General features: G+C 45.0%; 1 protein-coding gene across 4 annotated transcripts in view; it reads left to right on the top strand.

Annotated features, from left to right (window-relative positions):
- The window catches only part of St3gal5 (ST3 beta-galactoside alpha-2,3-sialyltransferase 5), a 53243-nt gene that overhangs the window by 24158 nt on the left and 7411 nt on the right, over positions 1–21674 (top strand). For all 4 annotated transcript variants that reach the window (XM_048458789.3, XM_048459539.3, XM_048414773.3 and 1 more), the window contains exons 2-4: positions 4630–4753; positions 8372–8480; positions 19595–19938. In XM_048458789.3, the coding sequence (XP_048314746.3) occupies positions 4630–4753; positions 8372–8480; positions 19595–19938 (577 nt within the window). The remainder of the gene's footprint in view (positions 1–4629; positions 4754–8371; positions 8481–19594; positions 19939–21674) is intronic.

The following is a 21674-nucleotide window of genomic DNA, read 5'->3' as shown; positions in this document are numbered from 1 at the left end:
GCAGCTCCATGTCCAGCATCTAGAGCCATGATGAAATCTTCCAGGCTTCAATAGACTTGGATATACCCACCCCTCCAGCTCTTCTCCCTCAGCTCATATGGGTTCTTCCTGAGGCCGGCTATACTCCATGCCTGCAGCTCTCCTTGACTGATGAGCACAGTCCTGACATCTTTAGTATCCTGAGTTTTCCATGGAAACAGAGGCCTCACCTTCACAGCTTCACACAATGCTATTTCTTGGCCTCTCCATAGGCACCCTTAGCCTCAGTTGCTTTCCATAACACCCTTAGTCTTGGGGTTTTTAGACTTTGAACACCAGCACCATGTGGAGGATGGTATGACACTGTCAAGTTTTGATGCCAGCTTAAGGTATTGCCAGGCCCTCATTGGACCATTGATGTATCAGCTTCATGTGTTGATCCTGAGGATGCACTTGAATGCTCCTCAGCAGCAGCTAGAATACACCATTCTGCCTTGAAAGTTCTGCCAGAACAGACTGTTATCTTTAAATTTAACATCTCTCAGAGTCTCAGGACATGGGGTAAGTGAAGCCAGATTTTTGACCAAAAGCATCACATGAATGGCCACTGTCTCCATTGCTGATGTATCGTTTTCTTCTGCAAGCTCATGAGCCAGGCCTCCACTGTCTGCGAATCCATCAGTGTTTGTGGCTCCTAAACTCCTACGGGAACAGCTCTAAGCGCTGCTCAGTAGGCTGACCGTAGTGTTTGAAGACTTTCCAGGGTCTTGGCGTTGTGACATCTCATTTAAGGCTTCAGCATTATTTCAGCAAAGGTTTCCTAATAAGATCTTTGGCACTTTTTTAAATGTCCTTCAAGTAGAATGAGACAGAATGGTATTAAATATTTTCAGTGTAGAGTATCTGCCGAGTTAGAGCTGGAGTTGAGGGAGAGGAAGGAAAAGAAGAAAAATGAAATGACTCGAGAGTCAGTGTACCTATGTTCATCTAAGGAACCGCATGTTTTCACTCAGGTCCTCTGGAAGAGCCCTGTCTCCATCCTCTAGACACGTTCTTAGGTCAGGCCAGGGTGGACCGACTAGACCTCTAGTAAGGAGAGATATTCTCTGATTCTGTGCCACACCGCTTAGATCATTATCTTGCTGCATCATTAGATAGGAGTATCCCAGTTTCTGGTATTTACTGTTTGGTGCTCATAGCTGTGGCCCTAACTCTTTAGCCTTTTATTTATTTATTTTTTAAAATCACATATTATTAATATAAAACATTTTATAAACTTAACATGTCCCATAGCCTTATAAATTTAAATGTTTTAAGAGCTTTCCTTTTTTTGAAAAAAAAAAGCAATCCAGTTTTAGCTGGGTTTGGTGACGCTAATCTCAGTACTAAGAGGCTGAAGCAGGTGACTCTCTGTGAGTTCAAGGTCAACCTGGTTTACAAAGTGAGTTCATTCCAGGACAGCCAGGGCTCTGTTATACAAAGAAACCCCATCTTGAAAAACAAAATAAAACAAATAAATCCAATTTTTAAATTTAAACTTAAAACTCCAAAATTTCCTCTTAAAGAAGTTTAAAGTCTTTCAACTGTGGGCTCCTGCAATATTAAAAACTAAAGTAAAATCAATCACTTTTTTTTAGGACAAAGCAGGGCACAGCCACACCTGGACACGGCAGAGCCAAGCTCCAACAGAGCAAAAAAGCTTCATGCTTAACAGCTGGAATTTGCCCACAATCCTTGGACTTTCCCAAGGGCTTGGGTCACCTCTCTGGCCCCAGCTTCAGCAGCACACAAAGCATGCTTTCTAGGTCCCAGCCAGCTCCATTTCATGGCAGGCGCTGTTTCTGGTGGCTGTCATATGGCTCAAACATCTCCAAAACTGCTAGGGTCCTTTCCTGGGCTCTCTCTAGGAAGTCCAGCACTGCCACACAGTGACATACATCAACTCTTCTCCACGGTAGCTACATAGCTTTAAAACCAGCACCACCTGGTTGACTTTTATATAAGTTTGACTGCCAGCACAAGGTTTTTCCTTGCATATGAATGTGTGAAGCTTTGATACCTCTTAAACAAGCGTTGTTTTAAAATCCTATCTTTCATAAACCTTATTTTCATAGCTTTGTTTTCAGGGCAGGAATTTTTATACAAAAAAGAAAAAAAATCCATCCTAATCCAAAAAGTCTTGGAGACCTGTTGTCTCCTTGGTCGGTTTATGCCATGTGGTCACTTTAATCAAGATGGCAGTGAAGTCACATGACATCCGTCCTCTCCAACCCTAGCAAAGATGGCTGCCTACTTCCTGATGGGGGAAAACAGCTAAGATGGTGGCAAACCACATGTTTATATCTCAAAGTGGCCCCGTGCCACATGGTTAAGATTACCTATGCATAGATTTTTTAACTATCAACCCTGTTTTAAGTTTAAATTTAAAAATTGGATTTATTTGTTTTATTTTGTTTTTCAAGATGGGGTTTCTTTGTATAACAGAGCCCTGGCTGTCCTGGAATGAACTCACTTTGTAAACCAGGTTGACCTTGAACTCACAGAGAGTTTTGAGTTTTGTTAACTTTTTTCACAGATTTTACAGATTTTTAACCATACCCAATAAACTTATAAGTTTGGAAGTACAGAATGTTCACAAACCAGTAGTCTAATTTTTTTTGGCTAATCTACTTTGCTTTATTCTCCCCATTCCAGCATCAGTTTGCACCCCAACTCTGGACATAGAGACTTAAAAGCATGCCTGCATCTGAAAAAGGGAAAGCCATAACCCAATTCCAGAGCCAGTTTTTCAATTAAATGGAAGAACATAAAAACAACTTCAATATTATACACACTCAAAAGATGTTTGATCCCTTCAAAAATGAATCCAGTAGCCAGAAAGCTCAGAGATAAATTCTGAGCCCTGGCCATAAAAGCTGCCATGGTAGCAATGGTGGCTGGTAGCAGCAGAGACAGCAAAAATAAAACCAAGAAACACAGAACACGGAAAGCTCACACACTCAAAGAAGAACAAAATCAGAAGTGAGATGTGTAGTTGCCACTCTGCAGCCATACATTTAATTGATTCTGATCCGTTGCTCTCTCAGCTCCCTGCTTGCAACAAAACTTATGGACATTCCAGAAGCAGAGACTCATTTGGCAGACAAAACTTTCTCTATGCATGAAACAGACAAAACTTTCCAACCAACCAAAACCAGGCAGGCTTCACTATTTACCTGATGTCTCACTGTTTTCCCTGAATGGGAGAATATTGGGATTCCATTGAATCCCTTCCACATCGCAGACCAGGATCTCACAGAACAGAACCAGACCGTGATTACCCAGGAGGCCTCGGTAGATGCTTGCTGCTTTTCTCAGCATAGCATCTTTCTTAAGTCTGTAAAACCAATGACCACTCTGCAGCCTTGAGATGTCTCCTGCAGTGACCTCTCCAGTGACCTCTGCAGTGCCTCCTGCAGTGCCTCCTGCAGTGACCTCTCAGCCCGAGTTCCTGAGGGAAGGTCTGAGTTTAGAATTTGGGTGGGTGGTTTGAATCTCACTGGGGCCTCCAGAAAATAATAATCCCACCAGTTGAGAATAAGATCACTACCACCATTTTTTACACCAAATTTGAAGCAAGCTTTAAATACTGACCAAGTTTATTTTTCCCTCTTCCTGTTTTATTATTTTGTAAAGAAGCTCTCTCATTTGCATCATCTCTAAACATTTCTGTATAGATAGCTAAAAGAAAGGCCTTTTGAAGAATTAAATTTTTAATTTTATTATTGTGTGTGAATGTGTGTGTGTCCCTCTTTTGGTCAATAGTATAGAATTAGGAGAAAATATCAATGAGATCCATGTCTGATATTAGAGAAAAACAGTTGCGCTCTCTCTCTCTCTCTCTCTCTCTCTCTCTCTCTCTCTCTCTCTCTCACACACACACACGCACACACACACACACACGTGCATGCGTGACAGTGCATTTGCAGGGGGCAAAGAACAACTTTCAGGTGTTGATCTCTCCTACTGAGTGGGACCCAGGGATCAAAATCAGGTCATCAGACTTGCTGGCATCAGACTTGCCTTGACTTACGATCTTGACTGACCATCTTGCCAGTCCCCTACTCCAAATTAAAATTCTAAATTTTGGAATTGTTATAGATTCGTAATGTGACAATCTATAGATTCTCTGTACCTTTACTCCCCCATGGCATCTTGCAAAACGACAGTGCTGTGTCTCAACAGTCACATCAGCAAGGGTACATCAAGGCCAGCATTTCCATCACCTCAGAGTCCTTCACAGTGCCACACCCCACTCTCCCTTTTATTTATTTATTTTTCTTCCTGAAAAGTGTATGTAGCCTTTGTACTCACCATCGCCCTGCTTCAGCCTTCCAAGTGCTGGGGTTATAGACATGTACTAGCACACCTCCTTTTCCCCCTAATTCCTGGCATCCAGTGGTCTCTGGTTTTTTGGTTTTGTCATCTGCAGAGTATTAGATCTCGTACAGTGTGTAACCCTTTAGCATCAGCTCCTTGTAACTCCTTCTAGTTTCATCCACGTTGTATCATGAATCCATCCCTTTTATCACCAGGTTTATCACTTTAAAGTCTCTCCACGTATAATCACCTGACTGACGCCTCCCTCTTTCTTCACCTCTCTCCTCCCAGCAATGCCAACTGAGTTCCCCTCTGTAAAGCTGAGAAGCGATTGCTCAAGGACCTCCCTGCAATGGTACACCCGAACCCAGAACAAGATGAGAAGACCCAGCTTGTTATTAAAAGACATTCTCAAGTAAGCACAGCCTCCAGGTCAACAGCATTAAGTTAGGAGACGTTTGTACCTGTTGTTAGAGGTAACCACTGGGTTTCTGCGCTGCTTGCATTTAATAGGTGGTTTTGATGGGAGCACCGTTCCTAGCAGCTGCTCAGTGTCTGAGCCTGGATGACTGAGAACAACTTGGATGCCTGTTCTTCATGCCACTGCTTACAAGAGAGGCATTCTTAGCTATTGTGAGCTAATGTAAATCCGGCAAAGTGAGGTATCCTCAAGACTCCTAGGTCCCACTAAATATAGACCACTAGAGAAGACAGCAGATGTTGAAGCCAGGTGGCCCTTATATCCCAGCACATGGGAGAAATAGCAAAGGAAGAATCTGGTGGGTTTCTTTGGTACCAAACCAAGTTGAAATCTTCCTTCTTTCTTTCTTCAAATTAAATCCCATTTTGTGCATGTGTTTTCATACTCAGCAGTATGCTTTTGAAGGTCAGAGGGCAGATAGGTGGGGTCAGTTTTCTCTGGCCACCGTGATGTGAACTGTGGGGCTCAAACTCAGATTGTCAGGCGTGGTAGCAAGTGTCTTTACCCACCAAGCCGTCTCGTCAGCCCTGTTTTTAAAAATCTATTTATATTTATGTAGTGTGTGTGTGTGTGTGTGTGTGTGTGTGTGAGAGAGAGAGAGAGAGAGAGAGAGAGAGAGAGAGAGAGAGAGAGAGAGAGAGACTAATTCAGGAGGTGGGAAAGGAAGGCAAACGGTTCTATGAATAAAGACTTTGATCCTGTTTAGTCCCAGTCAGCTGGTGATTATTGAGGCTTACAACACGTCTACTACTAAATCAGGTGCCTGGTGTAGGACCTCAGACCAGACGGACCTAGGCCCATGCGGAGTGGTGTGTGCAGGGCACACCCATGCTAGGAAGTACAGCAAAGAGAGCCACATGACGCACATGTGGGGATGTCTTTAAAGCTCTTTAATTTAAAAAAAAAATCAAATTTGGAATCCAGCTCAGTGGTAGAGCATATACCTAACATGCAAGAAGTCCTGGATTTGAACTCCCACATTCCATAACCAAGGTGTGGTACTGTAACACTTAGGACGGGGAGGCAGGAGAATCAGGAGCTCAAGGTCTTTTGCACCTCTATAGTGATTTTGAGGCCATCCTGAGATACATGAGACTGTCTCAAAAAACAAACAACAACAACACGGGGTGCGGTGCAGGTGGGAAAGATGGCAGGAGAAGTGGGAGATTCTTCAGTCATTAAAGTCCTGAGGACATAGTTTCAATCCCCAGGGCCCAGAACCACATTAAAGAAGCCAGGCAAGGTGGCATGTGCTTATAATCTCAGAGCTGGGGAAGTCTTAGAGATGGTTGGAGCCTGGAGCTCACTAGCCAGCCAGGCTGCTTGAAAAGTTCTAGGTCAATAAGAAAATAAGGATAGGAGGCAGGAAGTATCTCAGAGGGTAAAGGTACCAGCTAAAAGGCCTGATGACCTGGGACCTATATGGTGGAGGAGAGAACCAGCTCCAGCGTACAGTCCTCTGACTTCCGCACAAGCTGTGACACACGTGATATTCCTTCACAGATCACACACACACACACACACACACACACACACAGAGTATTGCATGCATGCCATATACTCACTCAGGTTTAGAGAGAGGAGTTAATCTACTGAGTTCATGAGATTACAGTCGGAAAGGTATCAGGCGCCCAGTGCAGTGCCTTTTTCCTGTCCCCGTGCTTTCCTTTGGCTCTGGAGAACTAACGTTACCTGTATCTTGTATGTGGACGATACATTCTTTGTATGGAGATTTGTTCTCTCCAGGCTCAGCCAAGCCATTTTCATAGGCAATCCCAGATCCTGACGGTGTCCTCAATCCCAGGGGAAGGTGATGGTGCAGCCCGGTTTTCCAGGTGCGGCATGTGGAAGGGAGAACTCCGGACTTCTCAGACGCTCCCCGCAAGCCCCCACTCCGTGCATTGTCATCCTCAGATCAGCTTCCTTGGCGGTTCGCATCCGTTAGAGCCAGCATAGACTGCTAGGGGCTTTATTTTAAAAACTGCCTCTGCCTTAAGAAAATACATTATTTTTCTCAAAAGCTTATTCCTTACTGTTGTTCTTATAAAAACATAGATTGGAGAGTTGGAGGGATGTCTCCCGAGTACTTTGTGAACTTTGAGTGGACATGGGTTTATTTTCCATCACCCATATAGTGGCTCATAACCTCCTGTAACCCCAGTTCCAGGAGATCTAACACCTTCATCTGGCCTCCTTGGGGCCCAGGCACACATGTGGTGAACATACATATATGTGGGCAAATACTCATACACATAAAATAGAAGCAAATAAGGCTTAAGGATGTAGATATTAAACTGTGGTTAGACATTTTAACCTTTCATTTACCATTATTACTGGGGCCTTATTAAAACTGAGATCTTGGCTGGGCATGATGGGTACACACCTTTAATCCCAGGCAGAGGCGGAGGATCTTTGTGAGGTAGAGGTTAGTCTGGTCTAACCTGGCAAGCTTGCAAGACAGCTGGGACTACTTAGAGAGACCCTGTCGAGAAAAGAAGAGCAACAACAAAACACTGAGATCTTCAGAACAAAACCTAGAGACTCTTTTTCCTCCAAGGACTGTGTGTCTATTTGTGTGTGTATGTGTGTGTGTGTGTGTGTGTGTGTGTGAGAGAGAGAGTGTATGCATGTGTGTGTGTGCATGTGTGTGTGCGTGTGTGTGCAATGATAAACTAGTGTGAATTTATGAGAGCTACAGAGAACTCTTTGATACACTTAAGTGTAACTGTTAGTGCCCTCTAATTACTCATTTTGTGTAGAATTCTCTAGAAATGCAAGTAGACTGGTTTTTTTAATGTTTTGCCTGCAAGTGTGCCTGTGCACAGTGTGTGTGTCTAGTGCCAGAAGCCAGGAGAGGATCCCCTGGAGCTGGAGTTATAGGTGGTTGTTCGCCACCGTGTGAGATTGTCTCTTTTTTAAAACTTTGAGAACTTCATACGTGAGAACAGCATCTATGGCTCTTCCACTTCTCCCTGAACCTAGATTGTTTCTTTTTTAAAGGTCTGACAGTATTTAAAGAAGCAGGAAAAAAAAAAAACAATTGAAGCAAAGATTCCGTAGTTCAGTAGTTCAGATATTATTTGTTCAGTTTAATTCTATAATCAACACTGTAATTTGGATTTTATTATTTGGATTTTCTGCCCTTGCCAAAAAAAAAAGTCGGGGCAGGAGAAGATTCTGTATTTGCTTATAACAAACACAATCATAAATAACTAATGTATCTCACCAGGAAATGACATCTTCCTTTAACCCTCTGGTGACCTTTTATTAGTGGTTCTCAACCTTACTAATGCTGTGACTTTTAATACAACTCCTCATGTTGTGGTGACCCTGAACCATAAAATTATTTTCATTGCTACTTCATAACTTTAATTTTGCTGCTGTTATGAATCATAATGTAAATGTCTAATATGCATGATATCCGATATGTGACCCCTTGGTTAAGAACCACTGCCTTAGATTCTGCTTTTGTTCGATTTGAGGTAGGATTGCACTTAGTTTAGGCTTTTCTCTGGATGTCATAGACTACATTACTCGGTTTCTTCCTCCTAGGTGCACATTGGTTGTGTTTGGAGTGTGGCTCCTGTACCTCAAGCTGAGTTACACTGTTGAAGAATGTGACATGAAAAGAATGCACTATGTGGACCCTGAGCACATAAAGGTAAGCTATTGCGTGTGGTTTAAACCCAGAGTTTCCAAACACACACCAGCTGCCATCCCACCTTTACTGTGGGACATAGACCTGCTAGTGAAAATCTGAACAAGGAATGCTCTAGTTTCATATCTGTTTCTGTGATGAAAACAATCTGACCGAAAGCAGTTTAGAGTAGGAAAGCTTTATTTCAGTTTCCAGGTTGCAGTCCCTTCCCGGGGCGTCGAGGCCAGGACCACCTGCCCAGGAATGGTGCTTCCCACAGTGGGCTGGGCCCTCCACATCAATTAACAGTCAACACAGGTCCCATAGACACGCTCATAGGCTCTGGGCAGTCCCTCCGTTGAGACTGCATCCTCAGGTGACTCTAGGCTGTGTCAGACAGTTAAAGCTGACTAGGTCAAAGGAAAAAGCAGTCTCACCTACCCACGAGTTCATCTGTCACAGTGCTGCCCGTCATTCTCCTAGCACCGCTGATGAGAACATTTCTGTTGCAGTGCTGTGTCCTTCCTGGGCTTCAGTTATTGGGTGGGGAGGGGTCTCTGCAAACACCACAGCCAGTAGAGTAGTGATCAGTCCAGTTCAGCATGACTCAGCGGCTGGTGCTGGTTCAAACTTCTGGAGTCTGGCACCACACAGTTTATTGTAGTCATATTTAAGTATGGTACAATCTGAAAAAAAAAAGTTTCCTGATGTAGCACAGCCCCGTGTACACAAGGAGGTGTCATTACATGCAATGAAGAAGGGCTCTAAAGACAGTTTACATGCCTTGTCTCAAGTGCCCGAGGGAGGATCTGGTGCAATCTCGGTCATTCAGATAGTGCATAGGTCATCCAGATTATTAGCCACCTTTGGTCCTGGTTGGAGGAGTTTGGGGGGGTCCTCTGGCCATACTAATAGTGCAGTGATCGCCTAAGCTATTAGTACCTCCATTCCCAGCCTTCTGGGCAGAACAGTTACACATTTCTTCTGTCGAAGACACAGCATGGCGTGTTTAACATTCCTGGTTTCCCTAGTGCTATCTGTGAGCACAAGGACAGGTTTTAAAGACTTTCATATAGTATTTCAGTTTTTCTTTAAATTTTTATTGATGTTTCTAAGTGGTTTGATACATGAAATACAAATTTCATTGGTAAACTGAGTGGTTAAATTTAGCAGTAGTGATCGGCCCAAGGTTCAAGATGAGGTGGTTGAAAACAAGGTGGTGTGGCAGGAGTGAGCTCCAATAGGAACAGGTGTTACATGTAGTGTGACTCACTGTGTCATTGTCCTGCCTCATCCAGCATGATGTCTCCACAGACGGTGGCCTGAAGATTTGACCTGCTTGCCCGTGTTCATGTCTTACACAGAACGCTAGTGCAGTTAGTCTAGGCCAGTGCTTGGTGTGTGCCGGGATTCATGCGGCCAACCCAGTGAGCCCTCGAGATCACTCTGGATATGTAGCGTGTCACCTCCCTTTGTCACAACTGAGATGACTGGGGATTGCGGATGAAGTGGTCAGGCCAGGGGCCCAGTACTTAGAAGGCAGAGGCAAGAAGATTGCTTCAAGTTCAAGGCCTTGTCTCACCAGACTAAACCAAACCAAAGCCAATGGTACTGGATCCCTTGGGTCTAAGTTTTCCCAACTGGGAAATGTCGGGGGCAGTGTGGTGTATATCTGTGTAGATGCTTTTTTTTTTTAATTTGGATTCGCCCATTTCTACTTTTAGTCTGTATTCTTCTTTTGCTCCAGTTTTTTGTGTCCAGATAGTTAAACAAGCCCGAGAAGCATAACCCTGTTTAGTCACAGGTCTTTGTTTTCCTGCCGTCCCCCTGTCCTCCTCGTATTCCACATCCGCTTTGGAGCCACACATGTCCAGCGTCCTCTCCTTGAAGCTCCGTCCTCTGCCAACCTGTCTGGCCTTGCAGACATTCCCTGAAGCCCGTTCAGTTTCAAGGCTTTTCACAGTGCTCTTGGACCAGGGTTTCTAACATCTTGTCTGTTTTCTGTCTCCTGGGAAAGGCCTAAAATAATGGCATTTGGTGTGGTTTACTGGATCACTGTGGATCTTCTGTCTGAATCTTTGCTGAGATTTCCCACTTTCTCATGCATCTTATGTTCCTGTCCTTTGGATCATGTATTCCAGTGACTGTCTGCCTGCCGGTTGATGACTGTGGAGTTCATGTAGTAGAGGAGACAATGGGTCTCTCACATGAGGTAGAACACACTGTGGGCACAGGGTAGATGCTTTCTCATAGCACTGTGTGTGGAGTATGCTTGTTATGCCCCGTCCCCAAACTACATGGTCTACAAGGATGCTCTGCTTGCTGTTTTAGAGGACAGACAATTGTACATATGTGCATTTATGTGTGTGCACACCACGCCTGGTTTTCCCATGGGTTTTCAGACTTGTGTAGCAAGCACTTTGACACTCAGCCATCACCCCTGCTCCTGCTCTGATTATTGTAACTATTGCTCTTTTTTGAGAATTTTTTAAAAATTATGTATATAGATGTTTTGCCTGCATATATGCCTTGTATCTCAAGTGTGCAGTGCCCACAGATACCAGAAAAGGGCATTGGATCCCTAGACCTAGAATTACAGATGGTTGTGAGCCTCCAGGTGAATGCTGGGAATCAAACCTGGGGCCTCTGAAAGAACAGCACCAGCCCCATAATCATTGTAGTTTTTGCTCTTTAAAGTTCTTCGGGGCCCTAATGACTCTTGATAGAGACCAAAAAAAAAAAAAAAAAAGACTCAGGACTGCATCTCTGAGACACCACGAAAAGGGAGGGAACACTTGCCTAGCCTGAAAGATCTGATTTGAGGCAAATGATGAGACCCGCCTATGTGGCCTTAATGATGGAAAGATGTATTAGACCAGTAACCAGACTGCAGGAGAAAGGGCTTGAGATCTTTTGCCATTCACTAAGCTCCCTCCTATATTAATTCATGTAAGTATGTTAGAAGTCCGCCAAACTATAAATCATTTGAGTGGAATTAAGTTCATACAGTTCCCAGTAGTCTAAGAAAAGCCCTGCATGCCAAGCTAGCTCTTCGGAGTCCTCTGCTCTCTGTGTTGTCTGTTTCTGCCCTATCTTTGCCTTGGGTGTGCCCTGTGATTGCACAGTGGAATTTCAGAAAACTGAACCTGCTGCATCTCGCTGCCCCCCCCCCCCCCAAGACTCTTGGTCTCTCATTATCTTCAGGAGCACATGGAAGTTCCTGGTCCCTGAGTTCACCTGTGAGGCTTCAAGGCCCTCGTCTGTCTTTGTGACTTCAAGGCACCAGCCCAGCACTGCCCCTGTTGTGTGCACTGGATGGGGCTGCTCTTTCTTGTTACCCCACAACCTCTTTCTATCCACTTTATTGAGATGCAATTCACACATCATAAAGTTCACCGTTTAAAGCATATGGTGCAGGGTCTTTCACATAGTTACCGTGGTACTGCATGGCGATGTGTATGGAGCCTTTCATCATCCCCCAGAGAAACTCCAGAACCATTAGCAGTTACTACTGCCCCAGGCAACTGTGAATCTCTCTGCCTCTAAGGCTGTTTCCTGTTTCATGTAAATGTAGCCCACCATCTTTTGTTGCTGGCCTTTTGCATTTAGCAAAATGTGTTTGTCTTTCCAGTTGAAAACTAACACTGGAACTGGGCATCGTAGTCCGTGATGGTAATCCCAGCACTCAAGGCTGATGCAGGGATTGGTGTCAGCGTGTACTGTATAGCAAGACCTGTTTCTAAAACCAAGCAACAACAAAAAAATCCTCAAATTTTAAATTACAGGGAAGAATAAAGGAGAAAGTGTGCTAAAGTTTTCCACTGGGGAGGAGAGACTAGGGGAATGTTGTGTGTGTATTACTTGAGACATAGGTTTATTTTTTTGTTTTTTGTTTTTTTGTTTTTTTTTGTGACAGGGTTCCTCTGTATATCCCTGGCTGTCCTGGAACTTCCACTGTAGACCAGGCTGGCCTCGAATTCGTAGAGATCCACCTGCCTCTACCTTCTGAGTGCTGGGATTAAAGGCATGTGCCACCACCATCTGGTGCAGGTTCTTTTTTTTTTTAATGTTTTCATTATTATTATTATTATCATTATTATTTTACATCTTGACCACAGTTTTCCCCACTTTCCTAACATTTCTATTCTGAAAAGGGCAGGCAGCCCATGGCTATCAACCAAACATGGCGTATAAGTTGCTGTAAGACTAGACACCTCCTCTCATATTAAGGCTTGACAAGGCAACCCAGTGTGAGGAATAGGGTTCCAGAAGCTGGCAACAGTCAGAGACAACTCCTGCTTATCACTCTTCTTGGTCCTATAAGAAGACAACTGTCACATCTATACGTGGGGCTTAGGTCAGTCCAATGCAGGGTCCCTGGTTGTTGGTTCAGTCTCTGTGAGTACCTGTGAGCCAAGATTAGTTGATTCTGTGGGTTTTTTTTTTTTTTATGGTGTCCTTGACCCCTCTGGTTCCTGCAATCCTTCATCCCCCCCCCCCCTTCTGCAGGATTCCTTGAGCAATGCCTAATGTTTGGCTGTGGCTCTGCATCTGTTTCCAGCAGTTGTTGGGTGAAGCATCTCTGACAACAGTTGGCCTAGGCACCAATCTATGAGTATAGCAGAATATCATTAGGAATCTTTTTATTGACTTTTTGCCATCCATGTTTGGTTCTATCCTGAGTGTCTGGGCCATCCATCCTCTGGGTCCTGGCGCTCCAGGCAGTGTCAGGTGTGGGCTCCTTCTCACGACACAGGTCTCGGGCTGAGCCAGTCATTGGTTGACCACTCCTACAATTTCTGCGACACCTTTACCCCAACACATCTTGTAGGCAGGACAAATTTTAGGTCAAAGATTATGTGGCTGGGTTGGTGTCCCAGTCCCTCCTTTGGAAGTCTTGCCTGTTTCCAGGAGATGGACAGTTCAGGCGATATATCTGCTGTTGCTAGGAGTCTTAACTACTTGGGTTATCTTTGTGGATGCCTGGGAGTTTCCTTGCACTAGGTTTCTATCTCACCCTGAAATGTCACACTTTTCCAGTCATCTCCTCCATCCCCCAGCCCGATTCTTCCTGTTCCCATCTCCGCCTCCCCATCCACTGGTGATGTCTGCTCTTTTCCCCTTCGCAGTGAGATTCATGCATACCCTCCTTGAGCTTTCCTTGTTATTTAGCCTCTCTGGGTCTGTGGATTGCAGCATGATTATTCTTTATCATATTTCTAATATCCACTTATGGTGAGTACATACTATATTTGTCTTTATGGATCTGGGTTACCTTACTCAGGATGATTCTTTTGTAGTTCTATCATTTGCCTGCAAATTCCCTGACATCATTGTCTTTTACAACTGAATAATGCTCTGTTGTGTAAATGTACCACATTTCTTTATCCATTCTTCAGTTGAGGGGCATCTAAGCTGTTTCCAGGTTCTGGCTATTATGAGTAATGCTTCTATGAACATAGTTGAGCAAATGTCCTTGTGGTATGAGTGTGCATCCTTTGGGTATATGCCAAGAATAGTACAAGTGGGTCTTGAGGTAGATCAGTTTCCAATTTTCTGAGAAATTGTCATATTGATTTCCAAAGTAGCTGTACAAGTTTGCACTTCCATTAGCAATGGAGGTGTTTTTCTTATTCCTCTCCAGCAGAAGCTGCCATTTGTGGTTTTGATCTTAGCCATTCTGACAGGTGTAAGATGGATTCTCAGATGTATTTTCCTGATGGCTTAGGATGTTAAACATTTAAGTATTTTTCAGCCATTTGAGAGTTCTCTGCTGAGAATTCTGTTTAGATCTGTACCTCACTTTTAAATTGGATTATTTGGGTTTTTTATTTCTAGTTTCTTAATATTTTGGATATTAGCACTCTGTCAGATGTGGAGTTGATGAAAATCTTTTCCCGTTCTGTGGGCTGCTGTTTTGTCTATCGAATTTCCTTTGCCTTATAAATGCTTTTCAGTTTCATGAGGTCCCATTTATTACTTGTTGATCTTGTGTCTCTGCTATTGGTGTTCTATTCAGGAAGTTGTCTCCTATGCCAATGTGTTCGAGGCTATCTCCCACTTTCTCTTCCATCAGGCTCAGTGTATCTGATTTTATGTTGATGTCTTTGATCCACTTGGGCTTAAGTTTTGTGCAGGGTAATCGATACGGATCTATTTGCATTCTTCTACATGCTGACATCCAGTTAGACCAGCACCATTTGAAGCTTTCTTTTTTTTTTATTGTATAATTTTAGCTTCCTTTGTCAAAATTCAGGTGTCCATAGGTATATGGGTTTATGTCTGGGTCTTCAGTTGAATTCTTTTGATTCACCTGTTTGATTTTATGCCAATGTCATGTGGTAAAGGCAGGCTCTTGTGTGTCTCAGGCTCACCTTAAACTCTTAGTAGCTCTTTTAACATCTTTTAAAAAAACTGTGTGTGTGTGTGTGTGTGTGTGTGTGTGTGTGTGTGTGTGTATGCATACAGCGCACACATAGAGGTCATAGGACTTAAGGAAGGAGCTGGCTCTTTCTGTCCACCACGCAGGTTCCAGGGATTGAACTCAGGTTGTTGAGCTTCTGGTGCACTTTTTCCCACTCAGCCGACTCACTGTTCCCTCCTTTCTGGGGGGAAAAAACACAAAACAACAACAGCAACATCAAAAAAAACAGTTTAACCCTGTCAGGTTGCCCCACTTTTCAGAAAGGTCCGAGCAAGATGTCGCCGATCTTCTGGTATGCGCAGCTTGTCCTGGAGGGCTTGAGGTGGGCACAGCACGAAGAGATGGGAAATGGGACAGACAGAGGCCCTCAGAAGCACAGCAGATAGCACTACTTTGTTATATGTTGTGCAGCACGGACCGGGACCGCAGATGTGCACCACATCCCTGGCTTTACCCGTGGGCAGATTTGACTGATCGTGCATGTGTCGTCTCAGAAGAACAAACCCTGTTCGCCTCATTGGTTACATCCAGCTTCCGGAAACATGAACGGTACCCTGCCTGCCCTGTCAGATACTAGTGTTCCCAGTTGCCCTGGGCTCAAGTGGCATTCATTCTGCAGGACTGGGAGAGTAGCCACCAAGTTGTAGAGTTTGTGTGTTCTCACTTAGCAGTTCCCATCAATGTGCCTGTTGTTGACAAGACCAGCAGTTGTCTCTGAAGTGACGGTCAGGCATATCAGGAGTGCTCAGACTGAAATTGTGCTTAAAGGGTATTTGAGGAGAGACTGGCATGTTATGTTAATTTAGGCTTGGTCTGAATGAGTGGTGGAGTGATTTGAACTTGGCCCGCTCTTTTTTCAGGGAACCAAAGACCACAGACCCCCATGGGGACAGCATTCCGTCCAGTATGGTTAATGATTGTGGCCCAATTCCTCGGCTTTCTCAGCTCCACAGACCCCACTAACCATGTTTGCAGTCTGCAGACTCATCCTGCTGAGCTGGTTCTAGACCTGAGACAGTGGCACCCTGCACACATCTCTGCTGTCTTTGGTACAACTTCTCCTTCCACAGAACACTCCAAAATGAAAAAGCTGAAGTCTCCACCTAGTGTCTACTGCTTTAACCCAGATGATACTGCTAGTTAAGTAGACCTGAAACTACCCAGCCTTTCTGTCATAGCGAGTATGAACGCACACAGTAGGACTTACACCTTTGGGCTAGTCTCTGAATTACACCATTTGCACTGTAATTCATTTTGGGGTGTTCTAACCCTAGTTAGTTCCCTCGGATCCCTTTATAATCAGTTTTCACCTAATTCCACACCGAGGTTTCACTGTGGCGTCCTTCCCTTGAGTTTCCGCCTCCTCACCGAGGTTCACTGTGGCGTCCTTCGCTTGATTTTCCGTCACCTCACCGAGGTCTCGCTGTGGCGTCCTTCCCTTGAGTTTCCTTAAGTTTTGTCTGCTTATGCACAGCGAGGCTGTAGACAGGCAACTTGTGCCTGAAAGCTTGGCTCCTCGATTTTGCCAGACACTAGGCAAAATGCTTTGGTCCTCAAAGGGAGGAAGAAGCCAGTGTGCAATTACAGATATGGAAACAAGCATTCCGTAGTAACTGCCCCCAGGTCCCAAGAGCTGCCTTCCCATAGTTAGTTAATCTGAAGTTCTTTGAGCTAAATTCCCTCCTCTCGTGAAATTATAGAATCAGCAGTATGCAGATGGAACGTCATTGTGTACTCACAAGTGTACCACTTATCTGTGTTTCTAAGAAACATGATCCTTAATGTGAAGGAGTGGAAATGGCATGGAGATTCTGCTGCGGGAATTAGCTTCACCTTAATTCCCTTTGGTGAACTTTCATGTTGTCTTTCATGGCAAATGTCACATCATCAAACAGCTGGACCTTTAAGATGTCTTTCTTCTCATTGTGGTAATGAGAAGCTCAACCTAGAGACTTTGAAGAACTAAAGGTTTTCTATTTCTAGATTTGACACAGTATCTTGTATCTTGTAAGAGTAACATCAGCTCTCTGAATCCCAGGGCCGTGTGGATGGTGTCAGCCAGGCCAGGGACTGGCGCTTGCCAGTCAGCCCTCCCTCACTTAGCTGCTGTGTTCCATTCCTTAAAGTGAGCTGTTCCTTCATTGAATTATTTTTCTGAGCTGTGAACCCCATGTAGGGAAAGGAAAAGAGGCGCCAAAGTACATTCTAGTTAGGAAGTTAGCCCGTGTGATTGCAGATACGTTCCGAGCTCAGCATGGCTTTAAGCAATGGAAACAGAAGTGAGGAGGGACTTGCAGTGGCTGCAGCATCCCCAGTGCCATTTAGCCGTGTCTGCTTGCTTGCACCCTCAGATGCCCTGCCGCAGCTGTGAAGCGGGCATAGGGAGAGTTCCCGCAGAAGGTGACAGCTGGACCTTGGGCTCTGCTTGCAATATACTAGATTAAATTTGAAGCCTGAAACTGAATGCTTTTCCAGGACAGGGAATGGAATGAAATTTCACTCCTCTCTGAAGGAAACTTCTAAAGAAAAGGTTTGGCAGCATAAGAGAGGTGTGTACATGTTTCCGGCTTGCTTGCAACCTCCTTCCAGTCCAGATGGAGAGGAGCTGCCCTGGGCCTCCAGCGTGTATCCTGGGGGTTAACTGGGTCTTTGGGGCTTCGAAAATGGTTGTTTATGACCTCCAGACCTGGAGTCTATCGAGGTGAATGAAGGAAGAGGCGGCTTTGTGTGCTTTGCTTCCCCTAGTTTGGCTTTAAGACCCCATGAGGGAAGGAGTCTCGCCTGCCTGGTATTTGTGAGGACACAGGGTTATGACAGATTCCTTGCTCGGCTTTCTGACTGATCCCTGGGGAAGATCCAGTCCCTACTTGAGCCGCTATTCTCTGAAGTGTTGTTCCTTTCCTGTGGGTGTAGAAGTCACGGTTTCAAGCCGTGGCATGTGAGCAGCTCAGATCAGTAATTCACTCTACTGGTTAAACCACCTTGAAACCACAAAGGGACCTCCCTAGTGACCTTCTCTTAGGGTACCCATGAGGAGTACGAGGCAGTGGGATTATCCATCAGTTCCTCTTTTCCAAAATAGAGTCAATTCCCAAAACGCACATGCTGTGCCCTTTATAGGTACTAAATAACTTTTCAAGGCTATACTTTTAAAATATTTGAAAGGCTTTCTACTAAAATGAGGGAAATATGTTCCCCTCAAAAATATATTTTACAAAAATTAGATAATGGCTGGTAAGGTGGCTCCATGTGTTAAGACCACCTCAGTGTTGCCAAGCCTCACAAATCAGGCCGTGCCTTAGTCTCACATGGAGGAAGGAGGAAACTGCTCACACCCACACGCACACACGTACACACATGCGCATGCGCATACACACACACACTAAGGCACAGGCACCCCATGCACATGCGCACAAAATAAAGCATAATAAAAATAGAGTAAAATCCTAAGACTCTGAGGAAACCAGCTGAGGTGATGTTTCAGACTACAGCAGTGAGAATCTTTCTGATGCACAAACAGGTTTTAAAACAAGATGAGATCCTAGAAATAGGTGTCCTGGGGGGCATGGGACCTCGTGCCTCACATCCACCTGTACTCAAGTCGTGCCTCACATCCACCTGTACTCAAGTGCACACAGAAGGAAGCTTCAGTGGAGCAGGTCTGTGAGGCAGGCGAGGCTGTTGATCCTGTGGAGCGTCTTCGGGCCTCACCTTCAGTAGCTGTGCTTTGCTGATAGGAGCCATTAGCTCTGGGGACTTGCACATGAGCCAGCAAGTCCTGTGTGTCAGTACACTTGTTCCCTGATAACACTGAAGGTCATTTGTCTTTTAGACTGTCCAAAGCCAGTTAACCCTACTGATAAATAAGACTGTTTCTTGCCCTGCTAGATAGAAAATGTGAAGCTCTTTATTATTGCTGTGGTAAAAAGAAAAAAAATAAGCAAACAGAAAATCACATAACGCAATTTAACCATCTTAACCGTTGGGGTGCATTGTAACCAAACCAAAATATTGCAACATGTCAAGCAAAGATAACCACTAAGCTGCATTACTGGCTCCAATTCAGCATGATGAAACAGACCTTTAGAACTTCTTTTTTAGAGAGAGAGGAAGAGAAGGAGAGAGTCTGTGTGCATCTTTGTGTTTCTGTCTGCGTCTGTGTGTGTGCAGCATAGCACAGAATGGAAGTCAGAGGACCATCTTTGAAAGTCAACTCTCCTTCTGTCATGTGGGTCCTAGAGATGGAACTCAGATCGTCAGGGTTGGCAGCAGCCACCTTGACCTACTGAGCCATATTGCTGGCCCTCCAGAACCTTTCAGTGTGCAAAACTGAAATGCCATGCCTGTTAGATGCATTGCCTCTTCATCTCCTCAGCCTGTGGTCCCCAATATCAAGCTTTTGTGAACCTAACCACTTTACACACTGCAGGTAAGTGCAGTCTTCTTAGTGCCCGTCTTCATGTGACTGGTTTGTCTCATGGGCATAATGAAATCAGTACCCTTGGGGAGTTTCTGTTCTTGTCATGTGATGTGGCCTCCTGGTTCCGTCCTGCTCCTGAGCAAAAGCTAACCCTAAAAGGCAAATGTTCTGTATTAGCAGATGGTAATCAACAAGGGAGCGGCTCCAGGCATCACCGGACTGAGTGTCTGTCTACACAGTGTTATATCTAATGTTGGTGAGGTTTTAAAGCCCATGTTGGTCATCCCCTTTCAGAGAGCTCAGAGGTACGCCCAGCAAGTCTTCCAGAAGGAATGCCGGCCCGGGTTCGCAAAGAAAGCCATGGCTCAGTTATTTGAGCACAGGTACAGCATGAACTTGGAGCCCTTTGTGCAGAAGGTTCCCAGGGCCAGTGAAGCCGAACTCAAGTATGACCCTCCTTTCGGATTCCGGAAGTTCTCCAGTAAAATCCAGAGCCTCTTGGATTTGCTGCCCGAGCATGACTTTCCTGAACACTTGAGAGCCAAGCACTGCCAGCGCTGCGTGGTTGTTGGAAACGGGGGTATCCTCCGTGGACTAGAGCTGGGCCATGCCCTCAACCAGTTCGATGTGGTGATAAGGTATCTGCACTCAAAACCAGCATTATCTAGAATTTAGTCTTGTCCTCTGGGCCAGTGCAGCCCTGGGGACAGAGAGGAACCCTGGAAGCTCTTTCAGCATCTCTTTCAACTCCTGGGTTTTTGAAACAGAACCACAAATGGCCAGGTGTCCCAAACTAGATTCAAGGAGTCTGCTGTGGGCTGAAGTCACTTGCTAAGCCTTTCAGAAGAGGGGGGAGTTTGGAAGGATGGGAGGGCTTGGTAAACAGTGTGTTAGCTAGGAAGGGGCTACAGGATGGTGCAGGACAGGAGGATGATGGGGGACGCCTGGCTTGGGATAGCGAGCCCTAGGAGACAGTGCTGGCTAGGATGGAAGGTCGTTCTAGAGTTCTCTGACTTCACCTAACTTTTTAAAAGGGATTTTGTTCATTGGCTTATTTGTTTGGTTTTTGGCTTTTGGTCTTTTGAGACAGGGTTTCTCTAGATAGCTCTGACTGGCCTGGAACTACTGTGTGGACCAGCTGGCATGGACCTCCTCAGGTGCTGGGATTAAGGTGTGCCCTACCACACTGTGCTGAAGTTCTTCCCCTAGGGGTGTGCTGGAATGGTAGAATACTTGCTTCCAATACTCGAGGCTCTGTGTCAGTGACAGTGAGGACAGAAAGGCTTTCCAGTGATCGATGTAAAGTATGCCATTACTAGGGAGAGAACGAGCGGCCGGCCGCTGCTCACTGTGGCCCTGGACATGTGCTTGCTTCTGTGTGTCTCTCTCTCCCTCCCAAAAGATTGATTTTGGTTTTGTATCTGTAAGTGTGTATGTGAACATGCATTCATGTGCCTGTGAAAGCCAGAAGAGGACATCAGAAGTTACAGGCTCTTAGGAGCCACCCAGTGTGCGTGCTCAGAACTAAACTGAGGTCCTCTGGGAGAACAGCGAGTCCTCTTAACCACTGGGCCATCTCTCCAGCCCTGCTTTACAAAGTAGTTTAACCTTATGATTAATTCTAAAGTCATTAATATCTTAGAACTCCTTTAGAAGAAGAGAAATTATTGTCTCTTGCCAGACATTAGAATGTTCTCATTTTTTACTTCTTATTATGAAATTGCTTTGCATGTTTTTATCCACATGTCTTTTTATCCTGCTCTCATTACCTCCCTGGACAAGTTGTTTAGAGTAGAATCGGTGTCTCCAAAGCCTGGGTCTGTTTTTCCAGCCTTAGTACACTGCATAAATTAACCACAGGAGCTGGGTCCTAATTCGGTCTGGGCAGATGGAAGACAAGAGAATGGGGACAGAGCCTGGGGGGAGGTGTGACAGACAGACATGGTTGGGGGTGCACACAGGAAGGGGGAGCAGTGACCGAGGACCGAATCTGAGCCACATACTGAAAAGTCACTCAGATTGGCAGCCCCTCTTAATGGTTTGAAAACAAATGTCATATGATGCCAAGATTTTGACACCAGGCACCTGAGGCCATAGGAACCACTGTTAGAAAACCGGAAGTGGAAGGAACGGGTTAGTGAGGGACATAATAAAATCCACTCCAGACATTTTGACCTCCAAAGTGATGATGCTCACATGGGACCTTTGTGATTTGGACCAACCACTCCATGATGCCTCAGTTTCCTCAACTGTACCCTAGAAGTAGTGAGGTGCATCCACGGTGGAGACAATGTGCTAAGAGCAGTGAGCGACAGGGTTATGTTCAGTGCTCAGTAAATGCCATGGCTACTTCAGGAGAGCACGTAGGAACCCG

This window comes from Myodes glareolus, chromosome 6 (genome assembly GCF_982192425.1).
Source record: "Myodes glareolus chromosome 6, mMyoGla1.1, whole genome shotgun sequence".
Classification (NCBI taxonomy): Eukaryota; Metazoa; Chordata; class Mammalia; order Rodentia; family Cricetidae; genus Myodes; species Myodes glareolus.
The sequence above is the reverse complement of the archived record's forward strand: the minus strand, read 5'-3'. Positions and strand labels throughout refer to the sequence as shown.